Source organism: Vicugna pacos, chromosome 13 (genome assembly GCF_048564905.1).
Source record: "Vicugna pacos chromosome 13, VicPac4, whole genome shotgun sequence".
NCBI lineage: Eukaryota > Metazoa > Chordata > Mammalia > Artiodactyla > Camelidae > Vicugna > Vicugna pacos.
The window spans coordinates 23,810,700-23,833,700 of record NC_132999.1 but is presented as its reverse complement, the minus strand read 5'-3'; the positions used below and the strand labels follow the sequence as shown (position 1 = coordinate 23,833,700).

General features: G+C 39.7%; 1 protein-coding gene across 8 annotated transcripts in view; it reads left to right on the top strand.

Annotated features, from left to right (window-relative positions):
• Window positions 1-23,001, top strand: part of FGGY (FGGY carbohydrate kinase domain containing) — a 389,879-nt gene that overhangs the window by 126,808 nt on the left and 240,070 nt on the right. For all 8 annotated transcript variants that reach the window (XR_012079073.1, XR_012079071.1, XR_012079072.1 and 5 more), the window contains exon 6: window positions 16,439-16,554. Coding sequence is in view for 5 of the 8 variants with exons in the window: in XM_072974343.1 (XP_072830444.1) it covers window positions 16,439-16,554 (116 nt within the window). In the remaining 3 variants the exon portion in view is untranslated. The remainder of the gene's footprint in view (window positions 1-16,438; window positions 16,555-23,001) is intronic.

Below are 23,001 nucleotides of genomic sequence, written 5' to 3'. Positions count from 1 at the left end.
TTACCCTAGGCTCCCTCGGATGCACATCTTAGGCATGATTTTTTTTCACTTTTCTCTGGTATTTTATCAAGGTTTTTAGAACCTCCACAGAGTTAATTTCTCTAGCCTTCTGTACTCTCCTGGAGCTTTGTATATGTTAAAGCCCTTCTTACATTGTTTTTTGCATTTCCCCTCGTCCATGTTCCCTTCTACCCTCTGAGCTACCCAAGGGAGGAGATCTAGTACTCAGCTCTGTATCTTTGTGATGCCCGGCTCAGTGCTGGCAAAAATGTGTTCGGGAATTAATGAATCACTCCATGAATGCATGGAGTATTCTGACTGGTTTTCAGTTTGGACTCAATATTGATGTGCCAGATATGGATCAAAAATTTGGTTTTTACAGAAAGAGACTCAGGCATAGAAAACAAACTTATGATTACCAGTGGGGAAAAAGGGGAGGAAGGGATAAATTGTGAGTTTGGGCTTGGCGGATACAAACTACTATGGACAGACTAGGTAAACAGCAAGTTCTTACTGGATAGCACAGGGAATTATTCAATGGCTTGTAGTAACCTGTAATGAGAAAGAATATGAAAAAGAATATATACATATATATATATAATATACACACACACACATACATATACATATGTATAACTATATTACTATGCTGTACACCAGAACCTAATACAGCATTGTAAATCAACTATACTTCAATTTTAAAAAACATGTTAAAAAGGAAAAAAAATTTGGTTTTTAACTCAATTTTATGTTGAGTTGAGCAAGAGTGAGCTGAGTTGCCTAGGTTATTATTTCATTTAGTTCGGATAATGATCATCAACTTAGAGCCAAAAACCCATTTCCTTTCTCTGTAGTGTTCTTAGCATTATCACAAAGCACATTTTCATTTGAATATTTCTCTTTCATTAGTATTTTCTTGATCAGAGGTAGCTGTGAGATGATGATGATGATGTTGACGCTGATGAAAATAATGAGAACAAAAATAGCCGTTTATTGGGCATGTTCTGTGTGCCAGGCACTGTGCTACCTGCTTTATATGAATTGACTCACTTAATGAATTTGTGAGATAAGTACTACTGTTCCTCTCCTTGATGTATGAAGGATGCAGAGAGACATCACCATGTCTGATTTAGACTCTGCACATGCTCAGTAATCCCATCCTCATAGCAGCAGTGAAATCAACAGACTGGACGAGCCCTGAGATCAGGTATTCTGTCTTCCATCTGGAGGCAAGATCAGGCTTGAACTGAATGCCTTGGTACCTGTGCTCTGCCTGAAACATCTCCTCTATAATCTCTGTTCCCCTGGTGAACTCCTACTCACATTTCAGGACTCACAACTCAAACTACTCTTCTAAGGGAAGCTTCCTCAATCTTCCCCAGGTAGGATTGTCCTTTTCCTCTGCTGATCCTCTTAAACCCCGTATGTTTCACCTGTGAAATATCCCTGTCGGGGTATGTTCCTAGAGATAGTGTTTTATAGTTAAGGGCATGGCTCTGAAGCTAACTGGGTTCAAACCCTTGCTCTACCCATGTGAGCTGGGTGTTCTTAGTTCAAGGCTGTTTTTCTGTTGGTATCTTTTTCTTTTCCATTTCCATTTCATTTTCCTATGTTTGTTCCTTTTCTACCTTTTTTTTAAGAGACAAGATATCTTGAAAGTTAGGAAAACTTCAGGTCTATAATTGTAGTTCACGATCTCTTTCTTTTGATGTCTTCTCTTTGTCTTGTTTGAAAAGTCTTAATCAGGCTCTCTCCCCTGAGAGACTCTTGACTCCTTGAGGCCAGAGAGATGATATTCACTATAAATGGCTTAAATGGCTACGTCACAGAATTTCCATGTTCTCGACATTAAGAGCAAGTCTGACTGTATCCTCCTTTTAAAAAACTGATGTACTGTTCCTGCCAGTTTCTGGATCTTGCTCCCTGAATGACACTGAGAACTGAATTTGTCGTTGTTGTCTTTATAAGACTAATTTTTAGAGCAGCTCTAGGTTCACAGCAAAAATGAGCAGAAGGTACAGAGATTTTCCATATCCCCGAGCCCTGACACATGCATAGCTTCTCCCATTATCAACATCCCTTGACCAGAGTGGTGCATTTGTTACAACTGATGAATCTACAATTACACATCATAATCACCCCAAATCCATAGTTTACATTGATGTTCTCTCTTGGTGTTGTGCACTTTATGGGTTTGGACAGATTAGACATGTATCCACCATTATAAAACCATTCAGAAGAGTTTCACTGCCCTACAAATCCTCTGTGATCTGCCTATTCATTCATTGAGATCCTAGTTTAAGGCTGTTTTTCTGTTGGTATCTTTTTCTTTTCCATTTCCTTTTCATTTTCCTGTGTTTGTTCCTTTTCTACCTTTTTTTTTTAAGAGACAAGATATCTTGAAAGTTATGAAAAATTCAGGTCTATACTTGTAGTTCACCATCTCTTTCTTTTGATGTCTTCTCTTTGTCTTGTTTGAAAAGTCTTAATCTGGCTCTCTCCCCTGTGTGCTGGAGAAGATCCCACTTTATACTAAAACTCTCAGCTCTGTGATTTAAGTAAGCAGACAGCCCCTGTGTTGCCAGAACAGTCAACGTTGTAACTGAGAAGGGCAGTAGCATCATTGTGTAACCTCCACTTATCATTATGGCCATCATCATATTGGCGTCCTCAGTACCTGGAGCACAGGGAGTTCTGACAAAGGGAGAATAGGTGAGGGAAAGAATTCTCCAAACACTTTGCGTTTTGCCCCGTGGAAGAAGAATGGCATCATTTCTAGAGACCAAACCAAATTTGGTAGAAAAAGAGAACTAGAACCACAAGACTTACTAAATATTCTCAGGGGTCATGTGTATCAAATGCCTGCAGGTGATATTACTGGACAAAATCAAGCATAACATTTGGGAATGTTTATTGTGAGGGAAGTCACTATGCCTTTCAAAACACCTTAGAGTTGTCAGTGTCTCATAAAAGGTAAAGTAAAAAATACTTGTTGAATGCATCAGTATGTTAGGTTCTACAGTAAACTACAGATTGGGTAATTATTGTTATTACTAAAGGGATTTGTAAATATAATCCCAGTTTATCATGGAAAGATTTGTTTTATAATGTGTTTATGTGTTTATTTATATAGAAGAGTATTCTCGAGTTAAGATGACAGATGTTGGGTGCTCCAGAGGCTAGATACTAATCATGAAGTGGACTAATAGCCAGATGGAGTTGGAATGCATGGGACCAATTGGCAGGAGCTGTTTGAACCTGCCCCTTTCTCATCCTCTGCCAGGAATCTTACATTACCACTTCAAGGCAGAGTAGCCTTGAATGACCAGGTATTAATTTAACTCTCTGTTCTTTGCTTTTCTTCCCAAGTAGTTGTATTAGAAGATCTTTGCTCTTCTTCACATATGTCTTGTCTGTAGCATTATACCCCAGCCTACTGATATGTACACTTCATATAACTTAGGATCAGGCCAGTGCTCAGCTTAGCAAATGGCAAGTTTTGGATGCCATTCGAACTGAGGAATGTTGAAAGATAAGGATTGTGTAGACACTACTGTCTGTCTCTGTTGATACACAGTGTGTTGTCAGTAATAGGATAGGCCAAAATGAGTTGACCTTGGAAGAGATATCTTAATTATAGAAATCATAAAATGTTTGGGACAGTTCTACATTCAGAGTCAGACTGGGATAGGTGCATACGTCCTCAATCTCTCCTAAGTTATACTAGAACGTAGCTATGATTGGGAGTAGGTCTTGATATCAGTAACATACTAGGGTAGACCTTGCAGAGGGAGCCAGCACCGAAGTGTGGGACTTTGAAGCCAAGAGATATGGGAGGACTAGAAGGGGGGACAGCGGTGAGTCTTCAGATGGCCAGAGCCAAAAGGCTGGGATGAAGCCTCATGTCCTGGAAGTCAGAATAAGCCTGAAATGACTGAGTTAGAGACCCAGCATCACTAGAATGGAGAATGCACTAGGGCAAGGACAGAGGCAAACCAGAGGCAGGAGAAGGGGGCTGAAATCTGAAGATGTTCCCATCACAGGGCAGACCCATTTTCATGGCTTTTAGCTATAGGGTCCCTTAGGACGGGAACCATTAGAAACTCTTGGGACCAGAGCTCTGCCCCTATAGTGGAAGAATCTAAGACAGGGCATAAATTCTTGTCTTTCACCATGTCTTTTGATATGGTGAGCTCTATGATCACCCTGTAATATTTCTTCATTATACTTACCCTTCAGAGTAGTTATTAGAAATTTGAGTGATTCCTTCATGGATTTTCTCCTTTACTAGATTCTAAACCCCATGAGGGAAGAGACAATATCTGTTCTTGGTACACAATAAGAGTTTACCAAGTATTTGTTCATGAATGTGGGAAGGAGGGAGGCTCTTTTGTCCCTTTTCCTCATTTGAAGAAAACACACACCCTTGAGGTTTGCAGGGCAAGGCTCGCTCTGAGACGTGCTTTGCACTGTACTGTTTACCGCTTCCAGCCCCTTGAGCATGTGGTTCTTCTCACCTGGAACTTTCTTCCCTCTCCCCACTGACACCAGTCTCTGCCTCTCCCTCTTCTGCTCCTGCCTCTTCCTCTGCTTCTCAAAGACTGACCATCCATCTGACTGCCGTGTTCTTTCTTTAGCCATCTGGATGCCTTCAGTCTTGGAACTCTGAATGTTGTGGAACTCGTTTTATCTTTTTAGGATAATTTTTTGGATTTCTACTCTTATTCATTATGGATTGACATCCCATCTGAACTCTCAAAAGCAGTCTTAATGTTCTGTCTTAAGGGAGCCTCTTATTGTTGTCCCTGTGTCCTTGCCTATGGAGTGCATCTACTAAATAGCTTAACTTTTACCAGACCATCCTCACGGGAAACCCAAGGCAGCTGCTCATTTGCTCCCTAGAGCTCTGTGTTTCTGAGCTCTTCATCTGTTTTTAGTCGCAGGGTTTTCTTTCTTTCTTTCTTTCTTCCTTTCTTCCTTTCTTCCTTTCTTCCTTTCTATCTTCCTTTCTTTCTTCCTTTCTTCCTTTCTTCCTTTATTAAGAAAAAGAGATTGCAGACAAAGTAAACACAGAGAAATCAAACATCTCAAAAGTATTACACTCTTCACATGCTCTGATTGGCCTTTGCAATGATTTGTAAATAGCCTTTCATGAACTGCTTGAATAAACACGTAGTTAACAAGTGTGGACTTTTAATGGTTCAGACTAAGGTTTGAATTTCTGTCTTGCTTATTCCTAATGGTGTGACTTCAGAAGAGTTATCCAGCCTTCTGAGCCTTAGTGTCCTCTATCAGATGGGGATACTGATGGGGTCCTCACCAGTTTGTTGTGGGAACAGCTGGAATAACCCCCTTAAAAGTACCAGGTGTGGTGCCTGGCGTATAGCAGGGACTCAGTAAGCTGTCTGCAGTTTTCTTCTCTTTTCCCTTTGTTTCCCCCTTTCTCTCATATTGCCTCTAATTTTTATCATCCTCATTTTTTAGGGGATAAACCCAAATCCTTGAGTCCAGGGGCTTCACCAAGATCTTGGAATGTTTTGGCGGCAACTTTTGGATCCTTTGTTTTCTGACTCTTAGATCTTGTTCTCTTGGGGGCATGAGAAAACTCCCCGGACTTGATTATTTATTCAGTCCTTTCATGCTCCTCATATTGTCATGGCCACGTTTGAACCATGTTATCGGCAAGCCTAACTGAAAAGGCAATTTAATCTTGCCCTGCGTTGCATCATTGCATATATTATTTCGATCTGTCGTGGACCTGTCAGCAAGTCTTGATGAAGTCCAGAGCCAGTAGAACAAGCCTGGAGTCTGACAGCCCTTTAACAGAAGCAACTCTGATGGGTGCAGTGGTATTTCTTCAGAAATAAGACCCTCTTGGTCCCTTTGTTGATACAATTAGCAGTCTCATCCAAGTCGTATTTCCCCACGAGCTGTGCTCCTTAGTGCTGGTAATTCAGTCTGTTGTGTGGCTCGGAAAAACAGAGCCATCATAGGCCTGCAATGTACTGATTGCTGCAGCTGGGAATATCTTGGTAATTTACCCCTACTCTCAGCTCTAATTATTCTGTTATCCCCTCGCTTGTTTGATTGAGACTCTCCAGGTTCTGCCTTCCCCAAGCAGAGAACAAAAGGTTTCCCTTGAAAGTGGGGGCCTGGCAGTGTCAGTACAGTGAACTGCATATAAATAAAACAGGAGTGCCGACTTCATTTTTATAAAATCATGTTGGAGAAATATGTGATAATGATCAGGCCCCTGGAACTCAGCAGGTATGTGCTTTTGATGTGTGCCTTGCTCTGGGTAAAAGCAGGGAAGTCAAAAGTTCTCCCTGTTCTGGCTAAGGCTGCCCCCATGGTCTCAGGAGAATGGCTGGAATCTTGGTGACACTTTCCTTTTGTTTAGCTCCAATTTTGGAGGCTCCTACCTGCCTAGAAAAACTCAGATATGTACCTAGTAGGCCTATGGTAGTATTTTCTGAATTAATGTAATTTTTTAAGATAATGATACTTATAGCAGTTACTATTATTGATCATCAAAAATAGGCTTTCCTTATATTCTGTCATTTTCACCATCCTAAGACGAGAGTTACCTGGCTGGTCTGTTCTTTCTGTACCTGCTGTCTTCCCAAAGAGCCTTAAGTTTTTTTTTTTCTCTTGTTTGGCCAGATTTCCCCAAAACAAACATTCAGGATGTAAAAACCTGGTAGCTAGAGCTCTGGGAGTTGAGCTGGGGAGAGGATCTTGAGGGCTGACCTTCAAAAAGACAGGGCCTTTTGGAGGGAATGGATATGTGTATAAACAAGTCCCCAAAAGCTGTATCCTCAGTGCCAGTTTATACAGTATTCAAAGAGGTAATGGATAAACATATCCATTCCCTCCAAAAGTTTCCTCATCCCCCTTCGTAATCCAACCTGCTCTTCTCCCCCGAAGAATTCCCTCCCCAGGCAACCACTAATCCTCTTTCTGTCAATGTAGATTAATTTACATTTTTTAGAATTTTCTATAAGTGAAATCTTACTGTATGTACTGTTTTTGTCTGTCTTCTTTCTCATAGCATAATTATTTTGAGTCATACATGTTGCTCTTTGCATCAGTAGTTCATTATTTTTTATTGCTGAGTAATATTCCTCGGTGTGAGTACGCCTCAATTTGTTTTTCCATTTACCTGTTGATGGGCATTTGTGTTGTTTTTAGTTTTTGCCTATGACAAATAAAGCTGCTATAATCAAAAAAAAAAAAAGGTAGGACCTTATTTTATTTCTCTGATCTTGTCAAATGCCCCTACTTTTACCTGGGCCTTGGACCCTCCTCTGTCTGATGGTGAACCTGAGTCTTCCTTCAGGGTGTGGGAGAGATAGTAATAAGGACACATGGTTGGGGGCGAGGGTCTAGTTACTTCCTACGTGGTTTTCAACCAGCCTGCTGATTTTAACCCCAATTTTATTCTCACTTTCAGAAGTACCTGGTGCCACCATGTCCTGAGCTTTTCTGGATCTCTTTAGGGTAATCATTTTCTTCTGGGTTTTCCCCATTGCTTCTTAGGTTTTATCTCTCCAAGTCTACCAGGAGAGTTACTACTCATCCATCCTTGTTTTCTGGCTTTCAGATTTCCATTGCTATTATCTTCTAGCCTGTCGTCTTTGACATTGTGGGTTTTTGCCTTTTTGAAGTATTCTTACACTGCTATTTTATTGGAATTTTTAAAGAGAGCATAAATCAATGTATGTAGTTGATCTGGCATCTTTGACTGGAAGTCTCTTTGTTTTTCAGTTTTTGGAAAAGGAAAGAAAATGTGTTAGCAATTTGGCATGTTTTTGTGTCTGAGGAAGTAGGTGATGGGAGGTATGTGAGGTAGGCAAAGTGCATTTTCAAAAAGCTGTCTTTGTTCTATGTAGGTGGATGGTCTGTGCAAGGATCCCAGTGTTCTGCTGCTGCCCTTGGACACTCCAGGAATTGAACTTTGGTCTCCTTTAGGGCCTGCACCGAGGACAGTAGCTGAAGATCTGAGCTTTAGAATACAAACAAGTAAAAAGTGAAGAGGAACCTGAAAGCTTCCTTCTATAACTGACATCCTAGGGTTCTCACTTATTACTCATTAAGCATGTATTGAGCTCTCAGAATATGCCAGAGAGTCACTGTGCTTGGTGCTAGGGCAGATATGATACTTGTTTTTTTTTTTTCTTCTCAATTTCATCAAGATAATGTCTTGATGTGGTTTTATGTTTATCTTGCTTTGGTTTCACTGAGCTTAGCTCTGTAGATTGATAGCTTTTATCAAATTGAGAAAAAAATAGTGGCCATTGTTTCTTCAAATATTTTTGATTGGATGCTCACATTGTCAATTTTATGTTGTTGAGTGTCTGGATTTTGTTGGATTCATTTAAGGATTGTTGAGCCATTTTCATTGATAGGCTGTTAATGTACTTTTGGCTTAGTTTTATCCTCTGTAATCTTCTTCTAAACTTTGTTAGTGCAGGGAGTGTAGTCACACTTCTAAGGCATATGTCTTTTGGAGTCTCTACTAGACACCCTGAGTGATCAATGAGAATGTTCCACTCTTCATTTTAGTAATTTTTAGGTGACTCCCAGCTCTTCGTGAACTCTGAGAACTGCTCTGCTCACAACTTTCCAGTCACTCTTCACCAGGCCACGTGGAGTGTCAGTGTGCATATTTGCATCTCAGTAGTCAGCAAAGATTCTGTGGGATGCTTGTGCAGATTTTTGGGACCCTCTTTCTGCATAGGTACCTTCTCTTAGGAAGTCTGTGCCACCACAGCTTCCAGCTGTCTTAAATTCTCTGATTTCTGATCTCAGTCTCCTCAACTTTGTGTGGCTGCTTTGTTTTCCTTGGCATCCCTCCTTCTGCTTTGTGGTCCAGCCTGTGCTCCCAGAGAGAAAGCCAGCATGATAGGGCGCCCCTCATTGTTTCCTTCTCTCAGGTATCACAGTCCTGCTCTGCCTCTTGTTCAAGTTTTAAAAATAGTTGTTTCATGTTTTCTTGAGCGTTTCCAGTTATTTAAGTCAGGAAGGGTAAAATCCAGTCTCTATTACTCCATCTCCATCATGATTAGAAGCAGAAGCTTCTATTTTTCCTACTTCAGTGAATTTCTCTCTTGATGTGGGCTTTAACTTCATCAGATACTTTTTATTTTTCAATATGATCATTTTTCTCTCTCAATAAAATACTGTGGCAAAATACATTTATGGCTCTTCTGTTATTGAAACATTCTTGAATGTTGTTCATGATGTATTTTTCCACACTTTTGTATTAAATTTGATCATGTCTTGTTTAGAATTTTTATGTTCACATTCATAATGTGAGGATGGCCTGTGATTTTTGTTTCTTATACTGTCTCTGCTTGGTTCTTGTAAAATAGTTATCCTACCTTTATAAATAACTTGGGGAGCATTCCTTTTTCTTCTAGACTCTGAAATACTTTGGAGTACTCTGTTCCTTAAACATTTATTAGAACTCTGTAGTATAACCATTTGGGCTGAAGTTTTATTTCAGGAGTGACTTTCAACTGCTGACTCAGTTTCCTTAATGGTAATTAATTTATTAAGATTTCCTGTTTTTTAATTAGTTTTGATAAGTTCTGTTTTTGTAGCAAATTGTCTGTTTCATCTAAATTTTCAAATTTACAAGCATAATGTTATTCAGGTAATTCTTTTCTTTCTGTTAATATCTGCTTTATCTGTAGTTATAGCTCTCATTTTCATTCATATTTGTTGTTTTTGTCTTCTCTCCTTTTATTTTCCTCAATTGTACTAGAGGCTTTTGTGTTTAATTTGTCTTTTCATAGAATCACATTTGATTCCCTGAATTTTCTCTTGTTATTTTATATCTTTCATCTGCTTTTATCTTTACTACCCCTTTTTGATCTTTCTTTCTGTTTATTACTACTTTTCATAATTTCTTAAGTTGACTGCTTAGGTTATTAATTTTCAGACATCTTTCTTTTCCAATAAAATGCTTTAAAACTCTAAATTTCTCTGTAAAATACCACTTTACCTGTCTGCTCTCTGCTTGTTTTATAAAACATTCTTCCTTTCTCTTTCCCATACAGAATTGAGTTTGCTGACTATATTGGAGTCTTTTAATTCCTCAGTAATAGTGTTAATTATTATTATTTTTTTGGTTTACCTGTTTCTTCAAATCCTCAAAGAATAATAAAATCTTTAAGTTGTGTCTGTTTTCAAGTGCTTTTTTTTCTAGGAGCTCTCACTTTATAAATATATTTCATATTATGCTGTTCAGTTCATAAAATTTAATGAATAGTATTTTTCATTGAGCATTTTGTCATTGTGGAGTGTTTCACTTTGTCTTGCTAATACTTTTTATTGTGTTTTCTACTCTAGCTGATATTTATATTGTCATGTTGTTAAATTCTATATTTGTTATTTCTTTGTTCACCTCAAAAAAAAAACTTTCGACCACATTTTTAAAAATCTGTATAGTAAACAAGATATTGCTTAATTTTAACCCCAATATGATTATTATCTTTTAGCCAGTTGTGGAATTCAGCTATTCACACTTGTTGTAATAACTGAAATAATTAATTTTCTTCTTTTTATCTTATTTTTGTTTTCTATGTATATTACATCATGCTCTCTCCCTTTTCTTCTTGTTTTGATTGGTTTAGTTTTATTTCATTATTAATTTTCTCTTTATTCCCTTTTTATTCCTTGTTAATTTGAATGCTCTACTTTTTGTTTCCATTAGTAGATTACCTTGTCATTCCTTGCAACCAACATTAAACTTATGTTCTGCCCTCACATATGAAGGTTTTTTTCCTGTGTACCCTTTCTCCAATGTCTGACTTCAACATTTTGCTAACTTACTATTTTCAATTCCAGGGTATCATTAGATTTTTCCTTCTAATATAGCCCATCTGTTGTGTTTCAAGAAAACTTAATATTACAAATTCCTGTTTACATTATCATCATCTATTCCGATTTAGATATGTGTGCACTCATGCATACATGTATATATCTATGTACATACATATACACACATGTATATACTATATAAATGGAGAGAGAGAGAGAGAGAATGAATTAATATCAGGGTTCACCACCACTGCTTCCTCGAGTCTTTGATTTGCTGTCTCCTATGATGAGATAGCTGCTCAGAACCAACTGTTTTCTGCTTATGTTCTTTCTCAAGTATTGTCCTCAGAGAACACATACGGGAAGTTTACTTTTGAAGCCTTGCACATTGGAAATGTTTTCCTTTTCCCTGACAGCTGAATACTATTTTGTCTGGGTATAGGATTCTTGGATCATTTTTCTTAATGGTCTGTACATTGTTCGTCTGTCTTCTACATTCCAGAGTGGTAGATGAGAATTCCTTAGCTAGGCTGAATCTCTTGCCTTTGTAAGTAACTTATTCGTTCTGTCTGGAAGCTTGTATAATTTTCTGTTTACGCTTGAAATTCAAGTATTTCCTGGATTCACTTACTGAACTTAATGAGACTTTTTATCTGCAGGCTTAAATCTTGCTTCATCCAGTATTGAAAAAAAAAAAAGATAGTACTATATTTGTTTAATTATAACATCTCCTTCATCTTTTATTTTTTTTTTTCTGTCCTTTTAAAAATCCCTTCTGGAATTACGTTTAGTTGCTGGATGTGCCCTCTGAGGTTCTTATTTATTCCCTCATTATTTCTTCCTTTCTGTCTACGTGTAGTAAGATATATCATTCAATTGTTTTTCCACATCATTAATTCAGTTTTTAACAGTGCCTAATTTTTTTTTTAGTTCTACAGAAATTTTTAATAAAATTTAAAGTTAGTGGTTTTAGTTCAGAAAATCTTTCTTGCTGCCCTCTTCTGACTTCTCATTGCTTCCATGATTAGTGTTCTCTTCCAATTTTTTCATCATTTCTACTTCATTGAGACCTTCCTCTTAGAGGTATTATGTATGATCTTCTCTCAGGTGAACTAGTCCCTTAAGTTAGGTATTATTTCTGTTTTTCCTGCTCATTAATTTATATTCTTTTGACTCTAATATAGGCTTCTTTTGTCTCTTTGACATTAACAGTCTGAAAGCAGTGAAAGGTCAGTGGTTTCTGCCCTGGTGTTCTGGCTAGCAATGAGCCAATGTGCATGGCCCCTTTTCCCTAGGCAGCAGCAGCTCTCCTTTCCTGCTGCTAATGTTTGAAGCAACTCAGCCTCTGGTGTTGCCCCTGTCTTTTTCAGACCTCTATCTTTAACTCTAATTCTACAGATCACTTCCCCCATGATGCTTGCATGCAGGAATGCACACATACACACGGGCTGTTAGGTCAACCTGCCTAAAGGTGAATATTTATCCTGAGAGAGCAGGTAATTTGCTGAAACACCTGAGAAGATGACAAAACCTTGTTCTTAATAGAAGCCTCAGAGGGAGGTAAACCTTTTGTTCTGCTGCTGGTAGCTTGCCTTTACTTACTGACAAGATAAAGTCCTTTACTTGCTCCCTCTCACTGGAGATTTCTGGAGAATATGTAGTTTCAGATGCACTCTCTAAATTTTGCCAATTCTGCTGCTTTTACACATCTGTATTACCCAAAAGTTGATTTAAAGAGACTAAAATGAAATGGATCCTCACATGTTTGAATAACCCTAATGGAAGTTGGAGCTGCCAGAGGCATCTGCAGCTGTGAAACTTCCTGCCGCCTGGGCTCAGTCACCTTCACTCCAAGTATACTCTCTGGCCACTTATTCTCATTTGCTATAAGAACTGGACATCCTTCTCATTGCCTTTATTGAGGGGAAAAAATCTACCTGGAATAACTTAGTTATGCTGCAAAGTCTTGAGTTGTTTAACTGTTGCTCTGTTATAAACCAAAACCAATGCTCAGTAGGTCAACACAAAAATCATTTATTTGGCTCATGGGTAGTTCATTTAGGCTGTGCTCTGCAGTGTGGTTCTTCTGTTCTCAGCTGGGTTCACTCACCTGGGTCTTGGCTGCCTGGGGATGTGTGATACAGGCTGGGCTTGGTGATCATTGCTCTACTCCACATATCTCTTATCCTCCTCCTGGGACCAGTGAGCTAACCCCACATGAGCTTCTCATGGCAATTCCAGAAGTACAAGAGAGGAAGTAGAAGCACATAATGCTTCTTGAAGCTTAGACATGAAACTGGAATGTGGTCACTTCTGCCTCAATTTTTGTGGGCCCAGTTACATGACAGAATCCAAAGTCTAGGGGTGGGAAACAAGGCCCTGCCTATGGTATGATGGTTGGGAGGAGGAGGGTACAGCACTACAAATTAAGTGGCAAAGGATGTGGATGTGTGGCGAGCAGAAGACTTGGGGCCGTGAGCTCAACCTGCTTCAGCTGTTAAGAACTACTATGCAGTATTTCCAAGTTATAATGTTACTTCAAAGGAGATAGCTGTGACGTTAGCTTGGAAGTAGTGAGGAAACTTGTGCAGAGGAGCTGGACCATAAGAATGATGTGGAGTTTTCCAAAGTAGACATGGATGAGTGAAAGGAGCAATGGTCAATCAAGACAGGGGACAGTCAGTAGAGACACAGAAATCTGCAAATGAGCGGGGCATCTGGAGAGTTGTCCTAATGGATCAGTAGAAGCAGTCCTTCCACACCATCTTTTGTTCCATTGCATTGCTCTTTTCAGCGAGCTATCAGCATTTCCAAAAGCTGCAATTTCAGGCATTGTGCATATAAGATACATATGTGTCCTATTGCGTATTCTTCAGAACATGCTACATAGGTGGCTGCTTTCTTTAGACCTCAAAAAATTATCTTGCTCAAGTAAGGTGAACGGTTTGGCACATATGTATTAAGTTCCTGCGGGCGATAGTATTCCTTCATTATATCTGTACCACTTAGCTTAGCTCAATGTGTTCTGCCTTGTATGCCACCTCTGAGAATAATCAATAATATATAACATTTGTTTGCTTTCTAAAGACATTTAAGTCTCATAACATGTGACCTCTTCTGTGGAGCCCTCGCTAACACTTTCTCACCCCTTCTCCCACCAGGTTCTCCTGCTAAAAGTTCTCATTTCTCTCTCTGCTTCCTTCAGAACATTTTTGTTAGTGTGTGATTTTCGGTGTGATTATTTGATCATTTGATGTCTCCCCAATTACACTGGCTTCTGAGACAGCAGCCAACCAGGTCTTTTGCCTATAACCGGTTCCCCAAGGCCTAGTGTAATGCCAGGGTCATAGGGACTGAATACTAAATATTGAGTCAACAAGTGAATGAGTAAGTCAATGTGAATGACTGAATGAGATAGGCCTCGACTGTTGGCTTTATGAGATAGACAGATTTTGATTTATCCTTAAAACTGCATGAGCTCCCCAGGTTGTTCATTTACCTGTGGTAAGGTGGACAGATCATATTCATTCTCCAGAGCTTCCATTCAATCAGTATTCACTGTGCCTTGCCATATGCTGAATGTGGACTAGGTACTGGTAATATGGAGACAATTAAGGCTGGTTTTGCTCTGAAGGGGTTGCTGGTTTAGCAGGAGAGATAGAGAAGGGAATGGACAAAGACAGTTACTCTGCTAAGTGTTAAGATATGGGTACGTCCACACTGAACTTGCAGAAGAGGCTTTGGACTCAGCTTACCCTCCACTGGAACTTCATGACAAGGGGCAGTCTGGACTGTCATGAAGGCTAGTTAGCAGTTAGATGCATAACACAGCAGAATGAGGCAAAGAGTTCGAGGCAAAGGGAAGTGAGAAATCAAGGCCCATTGGGGAAACTTCAAATAATTGGCCCATCTGGGCTGCCAAAATTGTTTCCAAACCAAACTTGGGTCCTCTTGCCCATGTGCAGTAAAGCCAATCTACTGACACCAGGTTGTGGTGAAGAAAGCACAACGTTGCTTGCAGGGCACCAAGCAAGGAGTCCAGGTAGGTGATGCTTAGAAGACCCAAACTCCCCAAAGGCTTTCAGGGAAAGGTTTTTAAAGCCTGGGTGGGGTGGGGGAAGGTGGAAGCTGTGGGATGTGTGATCAGCTCTCGGACATTTTTCTGATTGGTTGGTGGAGAGGTAATTGGGATGCAGCATCATCAACCTTCTGGTTCCAATTGCTCTGGGGTCTTCATGCCTGTGGGCAATGTACAGTTAACTTTTTCCACCTGGTTGGGGTTTTAGTCTCTGCAAAACTGCTCAAAGGATATGGCTCAGAATATTATCTATAGCCCTTGAGGAGGAACTAAAGGTCCTTGATTTTGTTTACTGGGTAAGCTTCAAATAATTCAGTATTGCAAAATGGAGAAAAAGGGTGGGAACAGTGAGTGAGGAAGCTGGCGGTCAACATGGTCCTATCACAAAGGGTCTTTCAAGCCCTGCTAAGGACTGGGCTTTTTCCTGAAAGGAGTGAGGAACAATCAGGGGTTGGTACCATCAGATTTTATTCCATAAAGTTTGCTGTGTACACAACGGAGAATAGATTGAAAGGCAGGGGACTCTTGGGAAGAAGATAGGTAAAGAAGCAGTTAACTACACAGTGTGATAAGATCTGTGATAGATTTGCGGCATACTCTGTGATCTCAGAGGAGGAGAACCTAAGCCAGAACTGGGTCTCAGTCTAGGTTAAAGGAATTGTTTTGAGTTACCAGGGTAAAAAAGCTGGGGAGAATTTTACAAGCACATAGAAGTAGGGCAGCAGCACAGAAGTGTGCAAGAACTCAACTTTTTCAGAGCCCAGAATAATTGATTCTTTAGTACTGGAGTGTAGAATACAAAGAGTGAATTGGTGAGAAATGAAACTGGGGAGGAAAACACATCCAGCATCAAATCTTCCTCCTGTCAAATATTGCTTTAGACAGAGTGATTGCATTAATATCAGGCACTTTTAAAACTTTTTTATTATAGAGAATTTGGAACATGTACAAAACAAAGAAGTATAACAGATACCCATTTAACTACCCTTAGCCCCACAGCCACCAACCCATGGCCAGTCCTGCCCCACCCACAGTGCCATTCACTTCCCTTTCACTTGTTATTTCAAAGCAAATCCCAGATGATATATCATTTTATACATCAGTATTTTAGTATGTATCATTTGAATAGAAGCCTTTTTCAAAATATAACCATAATTACCAATATCATACCTAAAATTTAATAATAATGCTCAAATATCATCAAGAAACTAGTCACTACTAATACTGCAATTTCTTTTTCCCTCACAAATGTCATGTATGTTAATATGAATGTAGATACAAACGCAAATATTTATATACACTGTTTGTTCAGGATCTAAATAAAGGGCGGGGACCCTTTTGAAAGTGAAAGAAGATACTGTCAATCATTAACAGGTATCAGAGGAGACTTTAATTTCAATAGTGATGAATAATTACCTACTTCGATTTATTCTACTTTTTCAATACTTCTGCAGATATCTGGGCAAGTATTTGGCAAAACATAAAGGAAGCCTGGCTCATACTGTTGGTTCTACTTCTCTCCCAATTTCTTAGGTCTCTCTGCTCCCTGGTGTGCAAATGGACATACTTGGCAGAGGAAGGCTGGGACGACAGTTTCTGGAAGAAGGTTGGTTTGGAAGACTTGATTGCAGATAATTACAGCAAAATAGGTAAAAAATAGTAATTTTTGTGATTATGTGTATGAGTACATGAGGATATTGATGTTTGTTTTTTTTGTTTGTTTGTTTTTGTATGAATTAAAATATAGGAACACAGCCCTGTTTTTTCTAAGAGAAGCAAGTAAATTATGATGGGCAGGCCATGACTAGTAGGCCCGTGTATTGGGGCTTGCAGGAACTGAGCTTGAAATGTGGAATCTTAGACACCAGAAGCTATTTGCATGGAGCAGCTGGGAATAGCATTATCAGAAGGATGTGTATGGGTCATCTCCAGCCAGTACTAAGAAAATGTTTTGTGAGTTAAGTTCAAGGAACCAGGCAGGGCCATGAACAGAAAAAATAATTGAAGAGATCAAAATTGGAAGAATCAGGAATAAGACAGAAAGTAGAACATGAGCCAGTGGTTCCTGAGTAAGTTTGTAGGGTCCCTGACCTCTAGTTTTATGTTGCACTAACTGGGAAGTAAAGTTGTCACTGACTAATAGCAGTCTACCTGGTAAAAGAATTCAGAAACTAGGTACATACAGTGCTAGCTGATATATTAAAGTTTCAAGTTTTCACGTTCATTTCACAGAAAGATGTTTATTTCATAGAGTTACTACCTACGATTCTAGTAAACTGTTATCAGGTAAGCAATTATACCTGAATAAATAGAAACACTTCTGTATCATCTAGTGTGCAAGCTAGGCTGTTATAACAATAAAGTTTAAAAGTACTGTGGATTAAGCAAGAGGGAAGATTATTTCCCTTTTATGAAGTAGCATAAAGGTAAGTGATTATCAGGCAGCCCTGCCACCCTCACAACATAGCCTCCAATTTTGGATCCAAGTTAACTGCTTCCATTCACATCAGTTCCCAGCCAGTGAGTGGGGAGAATGGAAAGGACCAGAAGAATCCATCCACATTATTTTGGAGGAAACATAACCTGGAAATGGGCCATGTCATTTCTGATCACATCCCATCGACTGGCACTTGCTAACAAGGCCCCATTAGGCTGCAAGGGTGGCTGGGAAATGTGGTCATTGACTAGGCAGCCACGTGACCATCCATGAGCCCAGCTAGCAGTTGAGAGTTGTGCTACTAAATATGAGTGAACAGCTAGCAGTGTCTACTACAACTTCTAACTGCCCTTGATGACTGAGTCACACAGTAAGTTATTTCAGCTCAGCCTTTCTCTGGTGGAGTCCTCATGGCTCAAAGAATATAAAGATAGAAATATGAAAGATCCAAGTCCTAGAACAAGGTCTGGGACGTTTTTAGTAGCTAAATTACTATTTGATTAATAAGTAGATGAAGGAGTGACTGAGATGCTGGTACTGGCACATCCATGCTTTTTGCTCTTAAAAGCTGTAATGTTGTTTACTGATTTTTAGCAGCATCTTTGGTGACTTGAGTCCAACTTCAGCTCAGATTTTCTTATTATTTTAATGTTTTTGTGCCCCCCCAACATAAGACCCATGTTTAATTACTATATTAGCTCTGCTAATAGAGAAATACCTACAGGAAATATTCATTAAAAGTCCATAATGTTAATCTAGCAGAAAATTTCCAGAGTAACTTTATTAGATTTTGCCTGTGAAGTAAATGGATTTTTAATGGATGTCCTAAGGAGACATATCATTAACCAGAATATTACCATACATGAATTAAAACTTACCCATTCATCAAAATTAATTGTGTGATGTTTCCTCTGATTTTCATTTCTGGTGACTTGAACTTACAGGTTCAGTGTGAACCAAAAGTGAAACATGTTAAAGAGAATATGAACTCTCAGTTGTGACTTTCAGAAACTCCTCTGGAAGCTACCTCCAGACAGTCTGTAGCAATTCTTGGAACTATGAAAAATGAATCTTGGAAGCCTCCCTATGAAGTGTTAAACATTTCTAGTGGACTCATTGCCTATCAAGTGTGGGCATTATAGTGCAAAACCTTTTAGCAGATTTGAACATCACGCCGTGGATTTGAGCATTAATACAATTACCATAATTCGCTCCATGTGAAGCTTTTAGCCAAGTCTTTACCAGCCTTTCTGGGCTCATGCAGTAAATAAATGCTTTCCCTGAAAACTGAACACCTCAGCAACTGATAGTCTTATGGAGGGATATTTTTGAAATAAATTATTGATGAAGTGTAAGTTAAGGATCAAATGCAATATTTATATGGTGCATTTCAAGGACAGGGAAGAAATTTACAATGTTTTAAGTAACTACTTGCAAGTTTCCAAAGATAAAATGTTACTACTCTAATGTCTTCCTTCAGGGAAATATTTGGATGGTTTGGATGGGGAACATTATACAAAGCAAGGGGAAAAAATAGTTTTGAGAATCAAAAGAATAAAATACAAGTTCCTTTACGATGGAAACTATACTCGTTGATCTAATGTTCAGAATTGATGGAGAAAACCCAAACCTTGTATTTTGTAGGGAATTAGATACCCATAGTCCAATAAAATGATCTGTGTCAATAGATTTTGACCTTTGGTTCTCTGTGAATCATTCCCTGGTTACCTATCTAATCCTAAACATCTATCAAAAGCAAACAGAAAGAGAGAGATCAGCAGGGAGGAAGGACCCTTAGGAAGATAAGCAACATCCCACCTGCTCTAATTGATTCTCCAGGCTTTCTGTCAGCAGGTCCCAGTTGCTTTTTCACTTCGTGGGAAAAGTGCTTCATTGAATTATTGGGGCAGGCCACTTTATGCATGTATACAACATGGCTGAATTATAGAGTGATTATTTGCATTACTGAAAGAGCCTTGTTACATAAAAGGGTACAGGGTGTTAGCTTATATATCATTCATTATCTGGGATCAGGGAAGCCAGGCAACTCAGAAACTTAAAGCCCAACTAGAAGGAGTCACTAACTGTTAAAAGAGAGGCAGAAATGATGATAAAGCAGATGTGAAGGGAGATTGGTCCGTAAGGGGAGGGAGGCTGCGTTTTTTTTAACTGATGTCCTCTCCCTTTATGAGACCGTGTTTTAGGCATCAGACACTGTGGGCCTATCATCTGGCACATAGTACATACTGGTGAAATGTTTGTTAAATGAGTGAATATATGTTTGAATGAAGGATTTGATAATTAAGCCCCTCTTTGGCTTCCATTGTTCCTAATATTTAATTGGATTCAATGATACTACTAGGTGTAAGTGGTAGACAATGGTTTTGTTTCATAAATTCAGTGCTCACAATCCATTTTTCACTAACCTGTTTGCCGCTTAAGAAAGGACTTCTGTGGAAGACACATCCCCATCTGAATGAGAGCCGCAGTCCAACCTCATTCCTGAAGCAAGTCTCTCAGAGACTTTCCGTGACAGGAAATATTACAGACTCCTTCACAAAACAAAAACAAAAACAACTTAAACAACATACTTAAAAAGATTGGGAGTTTCACTTTTTCATGAAGTAAAATAAACACTGCAGTTAACTGAAGCTGCATTTTAGATATTTTTGTCCTGTAGGCTTAAAACTGTAGGTAAAGATAAAGAATTTTCTCATGACTTGTGTATCTTGGGGGTGTAGATATACCAGCACTCACCACTGTTCTGCTCCAGAGTCTAACCAGTTAAGGGCAGTTCACAGGGACACCTGAAGCAGAGTGCAGTATTGACTTTGGTTATATGGACTTAAAGAGCGTAGGGGGAGTCCTGCCCTCTTTTCTGAACCTGGCTGGACCTTGGGACCTGCATGAGAGTGATTTGATCCATTATTATCAGGCAAGGAGCTGGGACAGAGAGACAAGTCATCTGGCAGAGCTTGCTTCAGCACTTGATCTGCTATTTGATCTGCTAAATTTACAAACTCAGAGAGCCCAGTGGCCCACAGTTGGTTCAAACTCAAAGAGCCCACAGATGATTCAAGAAGAGAGACACATGGCAAGCCTGGACTGACCCTGTTTCAAGGCTGTGTCTCTATTTCCTGGTTAACATGGCCCCATGGATGTTGGGTATTGTCCAGGTCTCATGAACCAGCTAAGTGATTCCTCTTCCCAGGATGAAATAAGTAAGAGTATAAGCAAGAGATGGGAGTGTTCCACGAATGCAACTCAATCCTGGGGGAGAGAAGAGGAAATCCCCTTGTGGAAACATGCCCAAGTGGTTTTCACCAGCAATATGCATCAGGACCAGTGTTGGGAGCCTGAGTCCAGCAATACCATCCATAGTTGTGGGTATTATAAAACCCTTTTAAGTTGTGAATACTCAATGTTCTGAATTTGTCCACTAGAACTGGACATGTTTGCAAGGATTTATCCATTCATTCCTTAGAATGTGAGGCTTGTTTTTCATTTAGAGCTTTGCTAAACTGCTGCTCTATCTTGGTATCACAAGATGTCAGTGCTGTTTTTGGTAATTTCTATTGGGAGGTCTGGAGAAACCTTTGGCCAGAGGTAATGGCAGCATTTTCCAGGTTCTGTGGGACCTATTCTACTACATCGTGTGCTGAGGGAAGTCGTCCCTGTGGGTGCTGTGGACTGGGCTTTGCCTTTTTCCTTGACCCTGAGCCTTTGATCTTATCCTGTCTACTCTTATCACCCTTCTCATTCCTGCCCGAGTGATAGAACAGGGTTTTTCCAGTACTTGAGGCAGGAGCATATCCTCTTAGTATCGTACTATCTTACTTTACCCTTTAGAATCGAAGTTTTGCCTGATGGAGAATGACCTAGGGGTCTTCATGGCAGTTAGTGATCTATCCAGTCATGCATCCATTTCTCCACATGTACTACTGAGACCTCCTAGGTGCTAGGTGCCGGGCTTAAGTACTGGACATACAAACAAATGAATTCATCATGGTCCATCCCCCTAGAGGATCTCTCATCTATGAGGTGAGGGTTGGAAATAAATGAATTAACAATCTCAGTGTTTTTGGTGATTTTTCAATAATCTAGAGATGTCCAAATTTGGGGAAGCGGAGTAGGAAGTCATTAATAACTAGAGGTTATATGAAAGAAATTGTTTCATGAGATGACATTTGAGATGTGTCTAAAAAAAATATGAGTATTAGTTTACCAGTCAAAGAGGGGAAGTGACTTCTGAGGCAGAAGAAACAACACAGGCAAGGGCACAGAGGCACGGAAGAGTGTGTGTCCATGAATTGCTGGGTGTGGCTGGAGCAGTGGACCTGGGATGGGGCGGGGATGAGTGGTGAAGGATGGGACGGGAGAAGAGTCTGGGTTTAATTTCTAATGAGACTTCTGTCCTTCCTTGAAGATGGGACCATTGGTAAGAGGCTTAATGTCACAAGATTGCTTCATTGCTCTCAAGAGGAGGTTCTAATTATTACTCCTGCCAATGCTGTAAATAAAAGTGAAGGCAGTTTTAGGAGTTTTGTAGCTCCTATGAAGATGAGAGAGAGAGAATGTGTGTGTGTCCTTAGCCTGTTTCTTTCCTTTAGTCACCCATTATTTTATATTATTATTACATTATATTATTATGTTATAATATAGTACCCATTACCTACCCTCCCTTCCGTAAGTGTTTGTTGTGAAGCTGAAATGAAGTATCAAATCACAGGACAGCATGGTTTATGAAGCCTGTTTACGTGTTAGTTGTCATCATTTTTAAGTGTACCTTAGCACTTGGAGGACAAGCGTCTTCACTCCCTGGTCACTCTATGTCTCACCTGTGAGCCTGAAAAAAGTAACTGGGCTCCCCATGCTTCACCACGCTTAGTCTCCCAGAAGTACTATTTCAGCTGCTGGCCCTTCCAGGAATAGCCCTCCAGAGCCAGAAGGGCAGGGGAGCAGTGATGACCACATCATGTTGTAAGGTAATGGCTTTCAGAGTGTTTGCTATATTTAAGGTTTCATGGAACCGCTCCCTCTTTCAGTATGCATCTGGAAGATAAATGGGGGCCTCCCAAAGGTAACGTCAACCTTCAGCTTCTCTTCCTACCACTGGACAGTCAGTGAATACCAGAGCCAAAAGGAAACATGGAGATTTTGCTCTAATGCCCTCATTCAGTGGATGAACCAAGACTCAGAGAGGCAGGGTGAAATTCCTTGGTCTTGCAGCATTTTAGTGACAGAGCTGAGACCAGAAACCAGGTCTTTGGACTCCCGGTCCTGTGGCTATTCCACTACTCCATGCCACCTTTCCTGTTAGACATTTTTCAACAAATTTTAGTAATTTAGCCAATCTGGGTTCTACCATGTGAAAGGAACTAAGTAGTAGAATAATGTCACTGAGGAAAAGACCTACATAGGTGAATTCACCCAGCCCATTGTCCAGTCTTCAACCATGAATATGGAGGAAGTGAACTTGGCCTAAGCAGCTAGAAACAGTCGGATCTTGGAATACATCAATTAAGATTTTAAGTGACTGATGTAGATAAAGTGAATAATTAATGCATTAGCTGTTGCCTGTTTTAATGGTTAAGGGTTTGGCCACCAGAGTCAGACATGCCTGCATTTAGCTGTGGCTCTGTCATATATATTGTTGGGT